The following is an 18,382-nucleotide window of genomic DNA, read 5'->3' on the forward strand; positions in this document are numbered from 1 at the left end:
CTGGTTTAACTGGTTTGCAATACTTTTAGGAAGTCACCAATTGGGGATCAGACTGCTGAGCAGAGCAGTCAGATCAGGCAGTTGAATACGTTTCTTGTGCCACTCAGAAACTCAGCAGTTTCTACCTGTTCACTTCCTGCTGACACAGTGATGGGTCTGATTTGGACAAATGGTTGTTAATTTTCTATTCAGATCCAGCCAAACTAATTAGTTACCTGGCAGAAAACACTATCAATACTGAACAAAGCTTCTGATGACATGTGCTTTACAGGAATTCTGGGTAACAAAGCCCACCAGATACTGCTGGGAACGACCAGTCCTGCTAAACTGAACTGCACACAAGGAACATATGTGCCAGGCATATGCATCACTATAATTTTTTGAAACAACATAAACAACAACAGATTAGGGAACTTCACACAGGCATTAAGCCAGAAAACAAGGGAATAGTATCTAGAAATATAATTAGAAGAGTGTAATATGATTGAACCACAAAAAGTTTAAAAACAAATGCTGTAAGAATGCCTGAAAATCACACTGATTCACCACCCTTAAAACATAATGCCCAGCTGTGGTCTCTGATGCTGTGAAGGCCACAAGACAAGGAGAACTACAAGAGACACCTCAGGAGTATGGCAGTATTCAGATCTGGTGAGCTCAGCAAGCAGCCCAGGCCAAAGTTTTGAAGCACCATGCATCAAACTCAGTGGGCTTTCACATCTCTTAGCCAGAAGGATCAAAATAACCAATCTTGTTCCAGTGATTTACTGACCAATGACGGGTATGTGCAAAGGAATGCACAGGCTAGGTGAACACAAGGGCTCTTAGTCTGGTTTCTTGAAGGCTAAGGAGTTTTAATAGAAAACAAAAGTTACATTGACGCTTCTATTTAATAGATATTTTCCCTCTTAATTTAGCTGGCCAAATACATTAAAATTGCTCTAGCATTGCAGTGATGATTTGCATTTTCATGGCACCTCTTGTAAAATTAATCTCACTACAGACTTCATGGTACGGCAGTTAATTATAGAGCAGTTGCAGTGTGGCCACATACAGACAAAAAATGACATCTTCTGAATGCTTATTTTTTTGTAATAGGCCATCCTGAACATCTGCATTCGTTTTTAAGTATTCATCACTAATGTCAATTTCATCAGCTTTGAATATAACTGACTCCTCTGCAAACAAACTGTGGAAGAAAAATTGAAATAATTACACTCTATTATGACATTTTTTATTTGGCAATTTCCACTCCCCACTGGCAACAGTCAGGCTGAAACAAACATCATGCGCTTAAATCAATCTCCAATGGACATATCAAGCAGACTGTATACACTGCCATAAAAATGTTTGGGGTTTTTTTCTCCTTTAAATGTGCTTTTCAAAATATTCCAGTAATGCTCGTTCTTGCACAAATATGGGATCAGGCTGATGAAATTTTTGAGTTTTATTCTCCATTCTTTTATAGTTCAGGAGGGGGATAGAAAAAAATAAAGATTAATAACAACTTCTCTGTTTTTTAGAATACCAAGAATGATATTTTTAACTGTATCACTTCCAGTGCTGTAACTTTTGAAACATGCACAATTAAACATGCATTGGAGGGAAGTTTGTAACATACCCTAAACTTTTTTGTGAGAATTTACACTTGCTACTCTTCTAGACTGCAGCAGCACAAGTTCTTTGGGAATATCCCTGCTGGTGCAGTTGCTACCTTGCACACCAGGCCAAAACCACAACAGCATTATTACACCTGGGCTTCAAAAACCTGTCCTGGTTCCAGCACCGGTCATGAGCTGAACCTGACTGCACTGAAATAGTTTTCAGCTGAAAATAAGGTGCTTTACATCACTAGCTTTCAAGTCAATTCATGCACTTGGTAGAAGGACACACTATTCTTATTGGAAAATATGTCTGGGATATGGAACTACAGAACAGGTATCCTGTCAAGGATTATTGGACTGTAAAACTATAATTCAATTTTAAGTTTTTCATAGGCCTCAATTATATGGTATAGATAAAAGCATAATTATAACATTAAAAAGCTGTGCAATAAGTAGCAGTTTAGTAAAACACTAAGAACTGTAGGCAGTACTCGTCCATCTTAGCCATAATCACATTTAAAGGAAATTAATGATGTGGAAAAATTGCAAAGGAAAATTAAGTTATCTAGACATTCCACAGTTAAATATACCACTATACCGTTTTTTTAAGCCTTGCATAGATTAATACAATTTAGCATTACTAAAGTGCCTCATACAGCTATTTTTGTGTGTTAGGGTTTTGCAAAAGAAGGCAGAATTTTCTCCAAGATATTTTTCTGGTAGCAGTAAATCTATGCCCCTACACAGGTTCCCTTTTACAGATGGTCAAACTGCTCTTGAAAATTTATTTTTTAAACTAACAGAGCAGAGAACAAAACCTAGTATAGATCAGCAACCAGTTACTCATCAAAATTTTACTACAGTAAAATTTTAGTTTTAAATCTGAGTACACATTTTTCTTTTCCATTTATTTTCTTATTGTCTAAAATAGAAAGTTTCAGTACCTATATTATCATCTTCAATCATATATTATATTACTGCTGCTTTTACTTCAAATAGTTTACAGTTCTGAGTTCTTGATGGTTTTTCAGACTAAAATTACAAGTTCCTTGTTTCTTTGTGACAAGGTACTAAATTTTACCAGTCTGTATTTTGAGAATAAGATTACTACAGTAATGAAATAACATTTTATGATTTTTTGAGATAATATTGTTTAAGTGCCTAAAACACATATTACAGCAACAACAGCTGTTTTCTAGCCATTCAGATTCAAAAATTTAGCAATGCATGAACAGAAACTAAAATACGCTTACATATCTGCTTTATTTCAGTTTTTCCTCCAGCTCTCTTTTACTTACCTAATCATTAGGAACTTAAGTTTTTTATAAGAGCTACATCTTTTGACTCACCTATAGAGCAAATAAATGAAGTCTGAAGCTATGCATTTATCCTCATAACAGAACTCATATTTTTTTCCCATTTCAAATTTTTCCTCCAGTTCTTCACAAGATTTTCATAGGTATAATTCATATTGATGTTGATTTTCTGTCTTACTGAAGAAAGAGATCTGTCTGCTTGCTTTTAGAAATACCCCTGAGCCAAGTCTGCACAGCTGCTAAAGATAAGCCATCAATTACTGCAGCCTGACCACCACTCCCCTTCCTGGGCACAATTAACTGTCTGGTGCAAGGGAAGTGCCTTCCTCTCCCTTGTGTCTTTTGACTCCTCAGATGGGTCTGGAGTCTGATCATAGTACGATTATTGATGGGACGTTGCTGTCTCTTGTTTTAACAATTACTTTCCAGTAATGTTCTTTTAGTGTTCTGACTTGAAATATGACCAAAAAAAATTTTTTTTTCCTCACAGATAGAGAAATAGCAAACTCTTCAGTGTAGCTGAGAATGAGTACTGGGAAAAGGAAACAATAACTATTTAAACTTCTGTATTTTAGGCCACTCCAAATGTTTAGATTTCAAGATAGAGGCATTTTGCATTCAACACTGGGACTTTCTTGTTATCTAATGAACTATTATTCTCAAACATTACTATGTCCCTTTCTTGAAAGGTTTGGTTTTCAAGGTTGGGTGGCATCCTGTTGATTGGGTGGCATCCTGTTTTCATTATGTTGGAGGTATTTATTGAATTTTGTTTTAAAAAACCACCACAACTGCAGGCCTGGTGCTAAAAGGTGTGCAAATAGAGATGTACAGCAATCCATACCTAAACTTTTAAAATTGCAATTTTTACCACTCAGAGCTATGAACTGGATTGTAAACTCTCATTCAGATCTATCAAAACTACAGCTTGTGATACTGACACTTAATACAGTGCCAGTAGGGAATAGCTCATATTTTCCCCTACATTGCTATAGAACAGCAGCTTTGAAGAAAGATTCTATTTTTTTAAGATCTGCCAAGACAGTAAATCAACATTTTACAAAATAACTTCCAGTTTTTTCTGATGAATATAAAGATATTCCAAGGCAATGCTGCTACCTGAGAAACCCCCACAAGATACATTACCTCCTCAGCACTGCAGTAGCTACATTAATGATTTCCAAACTGAAAGATGTTTATCTGAACAAAAGGAACATGCAATTAGGACAGAAGCTGATTGACAAGACCAAGGGCTATGGCAGGAGACAGGTGACACGAGGAAACACATGTTGATGTGAATAAGACATTATCAAGACATTGTTCTGCTGTCCAGTGAAGTTACAGCTTTTAATCAATCTTGAATCTGTCAAAGTGTCATCTTGGATTGTTCCCAGAAATCAAACAATATCTATCTGACACTTAGGGAAACTTTACGAATTTCTCCAGACTTTGCCTGGATTTGCCACAATGCAGCTATTTGTTAGTCTCCAATTTCTCACTTATTTCAATACTGTATCATTAAAACAATTTTTTTTCTTCTGATATCCCCAACTCAAAAAATAAAAATTTGGGTATTATTTTCCCAAATACATACTGGAAAGATGTATTTCTTTAATCAACTTAACTCAATTTTCTCCTACAGAATCTCTCTATTTATTCATAACCAATGTCTAATCTTTCAATTTTATTAAAAAGCCATCAAAATCAGTATTATAAAGATATTTGACTGAGTATGCATGCAATAAACAAACAAAATAAATTGCTATGCAAGTACAGTAAACTAATTCCAGTGAAGTTTACCCTGCTTCTGAATATAATGGTATCTTTCAGAGTAGCAGTGTATAGATGAAATACGACACAGCACTAGGAGCCCAATGAAACTCTTCATAAACATTTGCTGCTTTTCCATGGCAACTCTCTTTTCTCCTGTTGTGTAGCTCTTACGTAGAGTTCTTATGCCCCCAACTGAAATGGCTGTTGCTTTTAGAGATCAATTCATACAGAAAAAGGGAATTTCTCTGTGGAAGAACTGATACCTGATGACTATTTTAGCTTTTCTGTAAATGAATAAATTTTCTAGTAGTTTCAAGGGAATACTTGCACAGAGATTGAATCTTCTCAATCTTTTACACACAGCTCTAAGTATTAATTAGATAAACTAGTTCCCAGAAACCAACAAGTTACCTTAAAAATTTACTATTATGTAAGGTCTAAGTAAAATGTGTTAACCTTTATAACAAGTAAACCTTTTGGGAACCCAAGATAAGATAACTGTATACGAGTAATAGACTTAATACAGTTACATGATATCAGAAACCTCTAAGAAGGCATAGAACTTAATTAATCTAGGTAAAATGAAACTTCAAAAGCCTTTCCTGTTCTTTTCAAACCTAAAGAATTTATCATGAACGATGTTATATTACACAGAATCTCAGGGAGAGTCATAATGATTTCTTATTTATTATGAAAAGTTGTCAACATAAGAAACTATGAATATTAAAAAAGGACCCAATCAATTAAAGCTCAGTATTATTTCATATCAGAATGCGAAACAACCATCAAAACATTCCCAATAACCACAAACAAAACAGACAATTGTGAAAAGACTGAAGGTAAAGAAACTCATAAAATCTAAGTACTGGGAGAACTAAAGCAGTATAGAATGGTGAGGATAGAGACTGGAAGAAACAAAGAGTAATCTCCACTATGTGACAAAGATATTTGCATTTTATTTCAATGTGTAATCTATTTTATAATTGGGTTTTGTAGGTTATTTTATATATACAGCAGGACATAAAACTTAGTTGTATCGTTTGTGCTAGAGCTAGATACTATGGCTCCTCTACTGGAAGTTTTTCCAAGACTGTCCCATTCCTAGACTGGGATACTGGCTCAAGAACAGCTCTGCCTATGTACCCACTGAGCAGGACCTGAATTTGACCCTGCTGTGCTGTTATGGACCTGCCTGGTGCTCACTGCTGTGCCCTGCCCTGGCTGCACCACTGGCCTGACCCTGAGCTCAGGCGTTGCCAGTTTGGCCTTGGAGCTGTTCCATCAGCACAGGCTTGTGCTCTGTTGTTTGACCCCTTCTGCCATTCCCAGCCCTGCCTGGGGTACTGGGTTGGGGCACTGGCTGCCCTGGCCCTGCCCTGCCTGCTGTGTTACCCTGTCTCACTGTCCCTCCCTTGGGGAGCAGCAGCTCATCCTCACTTACCTATGGCCTTAACCCTGTACATTTGTACAAACCCAGCTGGGTATGAAGATTCTGGCTTTCAGATGTGTCACAAAGATTGGATTCATAGCTGCATACTAGTTCATAGTTCATGAACTAGTTCATACTAGCTTCATAGTTACTAAAATTTTTTTAATAGATTCTACTGAGAACTTCAGAATTAAAGCATTTAGCTTCAAACCCAGTCAAACAAAAATAACAAACCAAAATCTATTCGAGATAATTTTAGGAAAGAAAATGTACATCAACATGTCACATCAGCTTACCATCACTTGTTTTAAACTGCAAACTGCCTTGCAAAATAAATCTGTTTGGATCTGTACTACACTTCCTAACAATTTTGTAACAATTTATTGGGATTTTTTTCTGACACAATCTTCAATTCCCTAAATGTTTCTCAGTTATCTCAATGTCCTTTTTCTAAATCTCTTTCAAGTACAATATTTTCCCTCTATATTGCTAACTGCTAATTTATCTCCTTTTCCATTTTTTTACTCAAAAATATTTTAAATACAGAAATTAAATGGGTAACAATTGTGAAGTTCTCATAGTTATAAAGTAGAGACATAAAAAACCCATAAAATTGGTTAAACTTCAAATTCACTGTATGCATGAGACCTAGCATTCTCCATCTCTAATTTTAAATTTTGTTTGTACTTCCTCTGCTCTACAGAGCTACTGTAACAGTTCTAAAAATTATTTAGAAACTTTTTTTTAAACTAGTCCTTTAAAATACAACTTTTAATGCAACCAAGAGCAATAGTTTTAGGTCACAGAAGATCTGAAGGAAACACATTTGAGAAAAGCAAGAGGGTGGAACTGAAATAGGAAAGAGCAGTGGAGCAGGAAGGATCATCAATGAGCATGTGAGTTTGAGTGACAGCTGAGAATTAAGCCTGGGGTACAGCGGAATGAACTCTCATCACTGCGCTGGTACACAAAGGGCTTAATTTTACATAAGATTCATACTGAAAAGGTCTGCCTTACTGTAATTATATAAACTAATAACAACATTTATTTACAGTTTTAAATTACTGATTTATTATACAAGACTAAACATCCTCTAAAGTTGAATACCTTCCTACCCACACTGCTTTCTGTAACTCAAGCAGAACAGCAGAAAGCTGTCCAAGAAGCCAAAGGGCTTAGAGGAATGCTCTTTAATGTGTGAAAATAGTTCAGACTCAGGGAAGTCTCTTGGTTCATGGGTTTTGATGTAAACAGTCCTTTTACCTTGCCTTTGGAACATACAAGTGTTACATGAGTTAAACTACCTTCAGCTTAGAGAACAGCCTATGAATAATATTTAAATGCAAAACCACCCATCACTAATTATAATGTCAACTTCTTTTCATATTTTGAAAATGATCTGCCAGTTCTGAAAGCTGGGAACCTGGGGATGTTCATAGCCAAAGGCCTTGAATGTGACAGACATCTTTTGTTAAATGCCTCTTTCTTTTTTCTTTTGGACCTTATTTCTTTTTGGCAGTAAATATGAAGCAATAACATATTATAGAAGATCAGTTATGCTTACCTATTCTTTAATTTAACTTTGAGGAACTTCTCATTGAATGATCACAACAGAAAACAAATGTATATATTCAAACACTGTCTGTTTTAACAAATGGCTATGCATGGAAATATGGCTTTAGTTTAAGGAGTTCATAACCTGTAGCCAAGAGGTGGAGGTGGAAATTTTCATGATTTTGAAATAATTTTATGCCTATTATTTTTTATATTATCTAGGCATGAATAATGAAACAGATTACTGGGAAAATGGCTGTAAACTGACCACCTCAAATTAATTTAGACCTCAAACAATTGTTTGCTTTGTTCACCCTATGGAAAACCAGGAAAGATTAATTACATTTTTAAGAGGCCATTTAATGCTCATGATGTTTCAAGCATTAAGGAACTTCTAATACTATCACATTGAAGCTTTCTTTTCAGCTTTCATCCCTTTGAAAATAAATATGCATTTTACTGTCACAAATCACTCTTTTAGTTAATAGCAGTTTAATGGATATAATATAAAAATCAACTTTGCTACTGGCTGCAGGTCATGAAGTCAAATTTTAGTAATATATCTCCTTTTAACACAGCAGTTACAGCCACCCAAACCATTAGAAAAGTGGAAGCACTGTTAAAGCCAAACACCTTAGAGCAAAATACTCAACCCCAAATTTGTCACCGCAATCTGTGTAGGTCTAACACAATTTTGTAGGCAGCATATCCCTCTTTCTCCTCCTGCGTAGGTATACATGACATCTACTCACATGGCTATGTAGGTAGAAAGAAATAAACATATATGGTTTATTATCCATTTAAATAATGGATTTTTAGTTGTTTTTTTAATGTACTTTTTCTCCTTGTTCAATGATTGATTTACAGTTTACAGAGAAAACAAATATCATAGGACAAATCAATATCCTTTTGAAAGGAAGATCATTGTCCCTATTGCTGTACTTCCTTAGGTTTTGGCGTTAGTTGGTTGTTTTTTAAAAGAAATATTTGCTCCACTTTGCTTGTTTTGGAAGTGCCCCTAATCGATTTTATGCTGTTCATTTTAGTTTATGATTGACAGTACATCTATACATTTCTGGCTATTATAGACACACAACAACGTTATTTCTACCTCAGTGGTACCACAAAGATTAAACATGAAATCATTATTCCTGCAAGTAGTAGCACTCAGCACTGGATACTAATAATGCATAAAGAGTGAACCAACTGATTTATCTTATGGCTACTATGGAGAGATGGAATGAAGTATACAATAAATACTTGATTACTGATTTTTAGAAATTCACAGTGATGCTTTCATTAATTACATTATTTGGAGAAAAACTCAGATGATTTGTGGGTTTGGGGTTTTTTTACTAATATTTTCCCCTTCTCTGCATGTCTTTTTTTTTTTTAAGCCTCTAGGAAAAAATATATTGCTCCAGTGAGAGGTCACTTGATAATTTACCACATCCTTCAAATTTTGATTTAGTGAGTTTTTGCTTTAGGGGAAAATGTTACTCAGTTACACTTAATTACTCATCAGTCTACACCTGAAGTCAGCAACCATAAACACCACTTTTGTACATAACCAAAGAACTGATGAATAAATATCAGTCTAAAAAAAAAATTAAGGAAGAAATTTGGAACATATTAATACTTAAATATTTACAGGACAGTCAATTTTGGTGTTTAATACAGCTAAAAGAAATAGTCTCATCCACTTCCCTAATTTTTCAGATTTTTTTTGTAAAAATGCAGTTTTTTGGACTTTAAGTTTTGAAACAATGATATTTCTGCTCAGAATTTTTGAAAATACCTATAGAAGAACTTTTCACCTAAAAATAATAATTTAGTGGTGACCCTCAATTTAGTACTATAAAAGTTCATTTAATTTCAATAAAATTATTTGGGGTAAAGGAAAGAATTCCATGGTCAGATTGGGTTAACTTCTTTCCGTTTAACTTAAGCTGCTCAAAGGCTCAGATCTCTGTTGAAAATGACACGTCAGCACAGATGATATGCTAATGACTGGACATGTGCTTAGAAAAATATAGAGAAACAGCTCTTGAATGCTGCCATTACTGACAGCTCTCACCCTGAGGAAGCACTTGTACTTCTCTGTAAATACCCTGCAAGGACTGACTAGGAAATGTAAACAGGGTAAGGCTGACAGGCACCCAAGTGATGCTGTGGCACCTTGTCCATGTGCAGCCTCCAACTGCCTCTCTGAGCTCGAGCTTTTTGTAGACTCGTCTATTTCCTAATTTTGTGTACAAGTTACATGCACCAGGACCCTGCTTTTTTAGAGTACATGAAAAGGTCATTTAAGTGCATCAAAATGTTATTGCCTCAGAGGATATATAACTTAATAATGTAATAGTTTTTATTGTATTTTCCCTCATGTTTGAGCTAATTTTCTAGTACCACTGCTGTAAGACCTGATACCTGATATAGGATAAATAGGAGCCAAATGCCTGACACACCAAATATTCTGGCTGCCTTTTCCAAGAGACTGTTCTATTTCTCATCAAGACAGAACACCTTTTGGAGTGTCAGCTGCCCACAGTGCCTTTCTTGCACTGCTATAGATAAAGGACACCTGGATGAAATGCAATACAGTCTGTGACAGCTGCTATGAAAGCCAAAATGAACAGCAGAGAGAACTTCTTTCTCACCAGTTTGCCTTTCAAAAGAAGTGAAGTGATTATTCTAACACAGAGAAAGCTCTCCCTGCTCAGAGACCACTGCTGAGTGGTGTTCTTAGAGGCTGACTGGGCTCCCTACTGAGCATTCAACTCCACTCACCAGAAGGTGATGGCAGAGAAATAAATACAGTTGTTCCCACCTTATTCCTTGCCCCTTCCACCATTATGCATCATCATTTTCCGCATTCAGAGAAGCAGAAAGACAGCAATTATCTCCCCCCTCCACCTTTTTTTTTCACTGCGCCGTTGTTTGTTCAAAAGAAATACACAGAAAATATTAATTCTCTTCTGGAAAACTTCCAGAAATGCAGGCAGTCTGTCTAGGTAAATACATTAGCTTCAAAAATGGAATCAAATGTCTTTCTTGCTTTCCAGATGAAATAAAATAGTTACAATACCCAAATCATGTCAGGAGTTGCTTCCCTTCCTTTCTTAATCTTTCAGGAAGTCACTATAGAATAGCTGAACACATGCCCAGGAGTGAGAACAGCACAGGTGCACATGTATTTTCCATAAAAGAACATAGAAAAGCTAATAAATACCTGCATTCCTTGACAAGTTTAAGAAACTTTCAGTCACAGTCTTGCTTAAAATAATTTTGCATGTATCATGCTGACATTCAGGCATTTAATAAAAAAAAAAAATCAACAAATAGTATCACACGCTTGATGTGACACGGTAAAATACCTGAGTTTGCTTTCTTGTATGCTGAGCCCACTTTCCATGGATGACTGATTGTCATTTGTATCTTGATGTGAATGTCTTGTACGTTTGAGGGGTGTCTCTCTGTGCCAACCTCTGCAATCTAAATCTGTAGTATCTGTATCTGTAGAGAAGGAAAAAGCCACTAGAAAACTTTCAGCCCATTTTACTTCTAAAAGAGAAAGTACATTTAAAATTAATTATCTTAATTCATTAAATCTATAATAATATGGAATTATGAAATAAATTGCAAACATTATAATGGTTAAATCACTTATTTATTACAGGAAAAGCAGTAAAAATGACCTATTTAAAATATTACCTATTGCTGGATTAGGAGGAAAATTAATCATATAAAATCTTCCAGACCAACTTGCCATGTATTTCTTATGGGTCCATGCATAGCATTCTGCGAACTGGGTTTTTTTGTTTGATTGGATTTTGGTTCTATGGGGGGTTTTGCGTGTGTGCTTTATGTAGGGAAACAAGCTCTACTTCAATTCACGCGCTATTGGCCTAGAACTGAGGGATTTTTTTCCCAGTTCTAGGCTCTTGGGAGAAACATTCCAAGTCTGCAAATGGAGGTACAAACTGATTTCCTGCAGAACATTTTGCTTCATAAATAATCTGATTAGCTTTAGTGAAAGGAAAGGATTCATGATCTGATCCTGACTGTGAGGAAGTTTTCTTCCATTATGATGGTAAGAATTTGTGTGTCCACGTGTTTTTTCCATTTTTAAAGTTTTGCTTACAGATTGGGAACGATACTTTGATTTATTTTCCATCACAGTGTTTACCAACACTAGGTAAGCTGCCAGAAATTTATGTCATATCTTTTGCTCAAAGTGAATGCAACACTGTTGTGAAACATGCAAAAGATCAAGGTAACACTTTGGAAAACAGGATCTTTTAGTTTTCCTACTGCCTATGTGTTAACGCAAACTTTTAAATTTTAAGTATATGTGAATTATTACACTAACTAAAGTGCCCTGTACTTAGAATTCTATACTTTGATCCATGAGTTTTCACAATCAGTCTATCATGATTTTTCAGGACTTTGATTTTTTCTGATCAAAGTTATCAGAATAATTAATTTTCTGATTTGCAAATCCCTTGGCGTATCAGTGCATTAATGTGGTGACTAATGCAGAAACAGGGGTTAAATCTCATCATTGCTACTTTATTCTTGTTACTAGTTCGTTTGCTAATTAATGCATATGAAAAATGTAATAATGAGCTGAGTTTAAACCTAGGCCAAGACATGAGTTCTGTATGGTATTTTCCAAAATTATTAATGAGGTAAGAGTTCTGTTGACTTTCAGTAGGCTACTTGGCAAAATGACAGCTCCCAAGACATACAAATGATTTTCCAAATTACAGCTATTACCAATTACTTCAGTAAAATTATCTTTAATTCCTTTTGCTTATACTCTTTATGTAAGGTATAATAATGTTAAGGAGCAAGCTACCCATCTCTAATGCTGAATTCAAGGAAAAACATAAGACATGTCCTTTAAATTTTATTCTGTTGTCTCTTACAAGATCTAAAAGATTTGAAGGAAAATTATCTTATTTCATAAACCCCTGACTATCCTTTAAATAACTTGACTTTTAGAGACATGAAAAATGTTTGCAATTCAACTGTAGTGTTTATCTAAAGTCAGTACTTTATTACTGTGACTTTGCTTGCAGAATTTTAAATATAGTAGGTCTTCATTTCACTTAGCAGCCTTTTAATGGAGCTCAGTCTAGCTGGCAATAGTGAAATGCCAATTTATTGCTACCACAACTGGCATTGGATGATACTTCTAGAAAAGGCACTGAACTACTGATGAGAACACATTTCCATGTTACTACATGCAGGATCTCAAGTCTAAATGATGTCATACTATTAAAGCAGCATGGGAGGTTCTTATATTCCTGCCCATTATTTGGCATTCTGAAATGAACATCTTTCAGGAATTGTTAAAAGTAACTGCAATCTTCTACCTTTCCAGTGTAATTTGTCATGATTATGAGGGCTGCACTGATTCCAATAGTCAAGGACAGATTCCCAAGTTGTCAGAGCTGAGCTAAGTCATTCAATAGGATAAACAATGAAAATGCCCTTGTCAAACCCCAAGTAGATGATAATCCTGGCTTTCTCAGTAACCAACACATAATGCTTTTGAATTCTTTCCTCAATGAAGAAAACTATGGTTTAAGAGTGACCTCTACAGGATATTTGCAGTGCTCTGTGACTACAGTTCCAGGGCCTGTCTTGGGAACTTTTCCAAATATATCTGTTCGAAATCAGAACACAAGCTTCAACATACAAACCAACACTCTCCCCAAGTAGCAGCCTGAAATCACCAAGAATCTAAATTTACATCTTTTAAACACACAATTAGAGTTCCTATATCAGATTTACACTAGGTTTCTAGATATGAGAATGATGTAAGTACATACTTAAAACATTCTGCAAATTCAACACACCAAAAGCCTAAAGCAAACAAATAACCAGAATGCATTCAGGATTCAGGATAGAAAAATTGCTATTTGTTGTTGTACTTCAGGAGCTTTGGTGAAATTACAGGAACTTAGAGAGAAATAGAATGGCTGGAGTACTGGACCTTAATCCGTAACTCACCAAATGGTAATGCAAAGTAGATGTCTAGTAAGATCTCATGAGAAGTTGGTGTTTTTGTGCCTTGAATCTCACTTCCATTTTTAATTACTTCAGAATGCAATCTCCACCAGGAACCTGGGCCTTCCTAGGAAAAACAGGTTATGGAAATTACCTGAGCAGGATTTATAGCATTAGCCAGTTTTTACTGACTGAAGTTTCCCCTAAGTCAATAGGAGCTTCTTTATAACACCATTTTAGTATTTTCCAGTTTTTGTTGATGTACTAGTTAGGACTTCAAGTTTTCTCAATCATCAAATTCAAAATACAACATTTGCACAACAATATAGACAAATAGACATGAAGGTTGTCAGATGACTAAGACACAAAAAATATGAATATTGAAAATTATTCTTATCAACTGATATTTTCCAGTTCCCCTTTGAACTGGTACCAAACAAGTACATTCTAGCAAGACTGAAACATCTAAATTAATAACCAAGCCAAAAAAAGAGCTTCTAAAGTAACACTCCCTTGTAGGTTATTTCTGAGTTATAAAGCCCAGAAGAGAACTGCATGGTTAAGACTAGGAGGATAAATAACCAGGAATGCTGCACAGCAGACTAATTATAAATTAAGATTTAGAGGCTCTGAAGAAATTAAGAAACAATCTCTTATCTTGCATCTTTGTTTGTTTAAAGTTTCGGTTTTTCAAAGTAAGCCACAACCTCTGTGTCAGCAAGTTGTAACTCAGCAACAGCTTGGGCAGCAGAGCAGAACAACTTGCCCTGGGGCTTGAAATGGCGCTTGGCAGCTGTGATAAGAGCAACTTCTAATTTAAGCAGGAATTACTTTCTTCCTCTGCTTCCATTTTTTTGAGAAAAATAATTGAAATGTCAGTTCAATGTATATATTAATATTTATTAGTTCCTGTAAAGAAATGGCTATAGTCTATGAAAGATACTGCTATTCTCTGATTTTATTCTCTGATTACCTTTACCTCATTTTCAATTGCTTTTTTATGTTTTACAAATAGAGAGCAAACAATTTTTATTTGCAAAGATTAAATTCATCCTCTCTAATTCACAGTTATTTCTTTAAAAATAGCCTCCATGTACTCTGCATATGAAAGCATATTTATGATTGGGAGAATTCTGGATTATTAAAATAAGATACCTCTTACCTTTTCCTAATTTAGAAAATTTTGCAGCAATTTCAGTTTGCTTCAGTATTTCCACACTCCCAGAAACCTTTTTTCTTTATTTTATAATATAAGAACTCCCTACTGAAAGCAAGTATGGTCATTTTGGTGGCCAAGTGACTGTGGTGGATACATAACTCATAACTCCTGCATTGACCCCATTTCCCCACTCACCCTTTCCTATGTCCTCACTGTTAATTTCTTCTGTAGCATCACAAGGTACATTTCTGTTTTCCTCTTTGAGACAATGGTCAATTCCCATGAGAAAGAGAACAACAGCATTTTGCCCATTTTAATAGATTTGCCCAAAGTAACAAAATGAAGAGCCAGACCATGGAACTTGATCAAAAATTCTTTCACTCTAATCATATAAACCAAACCATCCTTGCCTCCCTATCTCTTCCCAAGTGCTGCTGTGTTACACCTGCCTCAGGACCTGAGCTATTTTTCCAAGGTGTATGGCTGATGTGTATCAGTTGTCACTTTGAGAGCCACATGTACATTATGCCTTAATATGACAACTGAAGCAAAGGAGATAGAAATATACATTGATCACAAAGGTTGTTACAGTATTTGTGGAGTCCAAGAATGGGAAATTTATTGGATTTTACTCAGTGTTTATATTTCCACAGAAAGTCAACTTACATCTGTTGCATATTCCACAGTGGCAAGGGGAATCCATAAAACTCCTAAAATGCTATCCCAGAGCAAGCCTTTCTTCCACAGCTCTATAATGAAGCCCTTTCCATCAGCATGGATTTCACTGTAAGAATGAATACAGAAATCATTAAACTGAAAATATAATCTCAACTGCTCAGCAATCTATAATAGTAATTTATTATTAAGTTATTATCTTCTTACAGTAGATGCAGAGGTGGGGATTTTCAGTATACTTGTAAAATACAAACTAGCAGGACAAGCACAAATGTTAGACTGAACAAGCCAAATCTCAGGTTTTATCATTCAGGATTGCCCTTACAAAATGATGAGGACATTTCAGCTGGAACAATGGGAAAACATCTTCCAACTTCAAAAGCTGAAGATCCAGACTCTATTTTAGCTGTAATTATAGGATACATGCATTTTATTACTAGCTGATTCTGACCAAAAAAATACCATTCCACAACCTTATTTTGCAAGAATTTAAAATCAGATTTTATCAGGCCATATCAGTCCCCCTTGACATTGAATCAATATTAAGAGAGAGGTAATTTCCTCAGGGAATGCTCCCCACTGCAGACCAGTTCTGTAAATATGAACAATATAATAAAGTAGGTATTGGTATCTCTGCTGTGACTCATTGTATGTAATCTCCACTAATTTTAAGTAGTAAAACACATCTTCAACTTATTTGTGTGGGGTACCACAGAGCATTACTGTGTATTTAGCCATCAGGAAAAAGACAAAAGAAATCAGAGAACAGCAAAGGGTGCCAGCTCTGAGACAGCTGCATGACCTCACATGCCCTAAATTGTTCTACACTATACAAATACAGCAAAGATACAACAAAACCAATTGATAAGAATTCCCTTTTACTTACAACATGAAATCTTGTTCCCAGCAAGGCTCCCTTCCTCTTCTATATATTGTAGTGCTTTTTAAATTTTGGACTTTTAAAACAACGTATGTTTTGGATGTGTCTGAAAAACAAATTACCAGCATATTAAACCCCACTTTAGTTCCTTCCAGAAGATAAAAACACAACCATATGCCAGCAAGAGTTTAACACATACTTCATACACACCTGCTCTCAGAGGTGTGGGTCAAATATGAACAGGGAAATTCTTATTAGTTTTAGTAGGAATATGGCAGGAAAATCTCTGCCCATGACAGGTGGGAGATAGCATAATCCTAAATGTGAGTATTTTAAATATCAGTTCTAGACACAGCTTTTTACTGTTTACCGATCTCTCTGGCAGCTCTCACAAGAAACTCCTTTTCTGCAAATTAGGATTTTTTTTTTCCTTTTAATTGATATGATAATACTGGGGACTGGCTAATGGGCTTTTATGTCCAGTTAAGGCAAGGCCATAGACTTGTAATATATAATTCAGTCAAGTTCTGTATATAGATACAGCAGCAAAATGGGTTTCAGATGCAGTCCCAAATGAACTCATAGATTTTTATAAATGTTACTGTAAAGGCACAGTGTGAGTATTCATAAAATCAGACCTAATTAGGAAAAAGAATAAAATTTTTGAAATTTCAAAGTGCTTAAAAGTATGGCTGACAGAAAACAAAAGAACTGAGGGAAAGCTCTATCTTGTAGGGTCTGACACAGGAATCTAGGGCTGTAAAGGCACATTCTATCATCTCAATGAACATGGCTTTTTAATTTACATGCATGTAACACATCCTTCACAACCCTCCAGCATCCTAGGCAATGAGCAACATTGACACATGACTGAAAAAAATACTTATTTTTTTTTAATACAACTGCTGCCAAAATATATGTATACAAGAGGTAGCCAAGAACAGAATTTTTGAACTGTCTGTATTACCACAGGTCAATCAAACACTCGGAGCTGGAGGGAAGCTGTCACTGTCTACAATAGATCACTGAATAGGTTGTATCAAATTACACTGCACTTAACAAAAGGTGTGAAGGAGAAGCCTTGGCTGTGTACATCCTGGATGTAGATCTTATTGATCAGGACTGATTATAATATTTGACCAAAGGACTAAAGATATCATGTAACGGAATTTTTTTTTTTAATAAAAAAAGTCAACAGTGGCCAATGTTATCTATTTATTTTCTCTAACTCAGTGCACCAGTCTTCTCAAACATGACTTTGTTTTCATACTGAAAAAACGTGACAAAGTCAATATGAATTTAGAACTCTGGTGGCTTATTTGTGAGAAATGGCACCAACGTGGCATGGTTCACACACCACAATTCTGTGTAACTGAGGCAAACAAAACAAAAAATTTGCAAAATCCTTTGTAGTTGCAAAATTTTTTTTATAGTTGAGAGAATTTGCAACTTAAAATTTGAGAAATTTTCAAAAGAACTCTAAATTGCTTGGCTGAAAAATAGCAACCTACAATGTTTAACTTTAGCCATTTAGAGCACCCATGTAAATTTAAACTATTTGAATTTGCTTGCATCTGTTAGCCAGACATCTACTGGCAATTTTTGCTGCACTGATTAAGTTGTATATCAGCTGCTCCTGAGAACCAGTAATTACAAACTGCCTGTCTCTACAGGTCGTCTCTACACAGTCTACCTGTGTGTGAGAAACCTCTGGCTGTGTTTGGACTTTCTCTTCCGCCATGGCTAAATCTTGGTCCTGAAGACAGACTTGTGGAGACCTGGGCAGCTTGGTTTTGCTCATATTTATTGCCTAGGGTATACACCTGGTCACTATAACTGCCCATCAGTGTCTCCTGTCTGTATTTCCTCACTGGGAAAATTCAGACACCATCTCCTCCCCACCCTGTCTGGGCTAAAGTACTTCACTTTCCTTACTTAAAAAAAAGTTTCTGTTGATGAATGATACATTTAGGTAAT

At 35.6% G+C, this 18,382-nt stretch overlaps 1 protein-coding gene across 6 annotated transcripts in view; it reads right to left on the minus strand.

Moving 5' to 3' along the window:
* UNC13C (unc-13 homolog C) overlaps positions 1–18,382 on the minus strand; it is a 179,196-nt gene that overhangs the window by 147,301 nt on the left and 13,513 nt on the right. For 5 of the 6 annotated variants that reach the window (XM_083870705.1, XM_083870706.1, XM_083870702.1 and 2 more), the window contains 4 exons: positions 16,412–16,511; positions 15,517–15,634; positions 13,695–13,814; positions 11,051–11,189 (listed from right to left, as the gene is read on the minus strand). In XM_083870705.1, coding sequence (XP_083726831.1) covers positions 11,051–11,189; positions 13,695–13,814; positions 15,517–15,553 — 296 coding nt within the window. In that variant the 5' untranslated portion in view covers positions 15,554–15,634; positions 16,412–16,511. Of the gene's footprint in view, positions 1–11,050; positions 11,190–13,694; positions 13,819–15,516; positions 15,635–16,411; positions 16,512–18,382 lie in introns of those variants that run through there. The other variant, XM_083870708.1, reaches the window with a different exon arrangement.

Source organism: Zosterops lateralis (genome assembly GCF_965231275.1).
Source record: "Zosterops lateralis genome assembly, chromosome: 13".
In the NCBI taxonomy this organism is placed as follows: Eukaryota; Metazoa; Chordata; class Aves; order Passeriformes; family Zosteropidae; genus Zosterops; species Zosterops lateralis.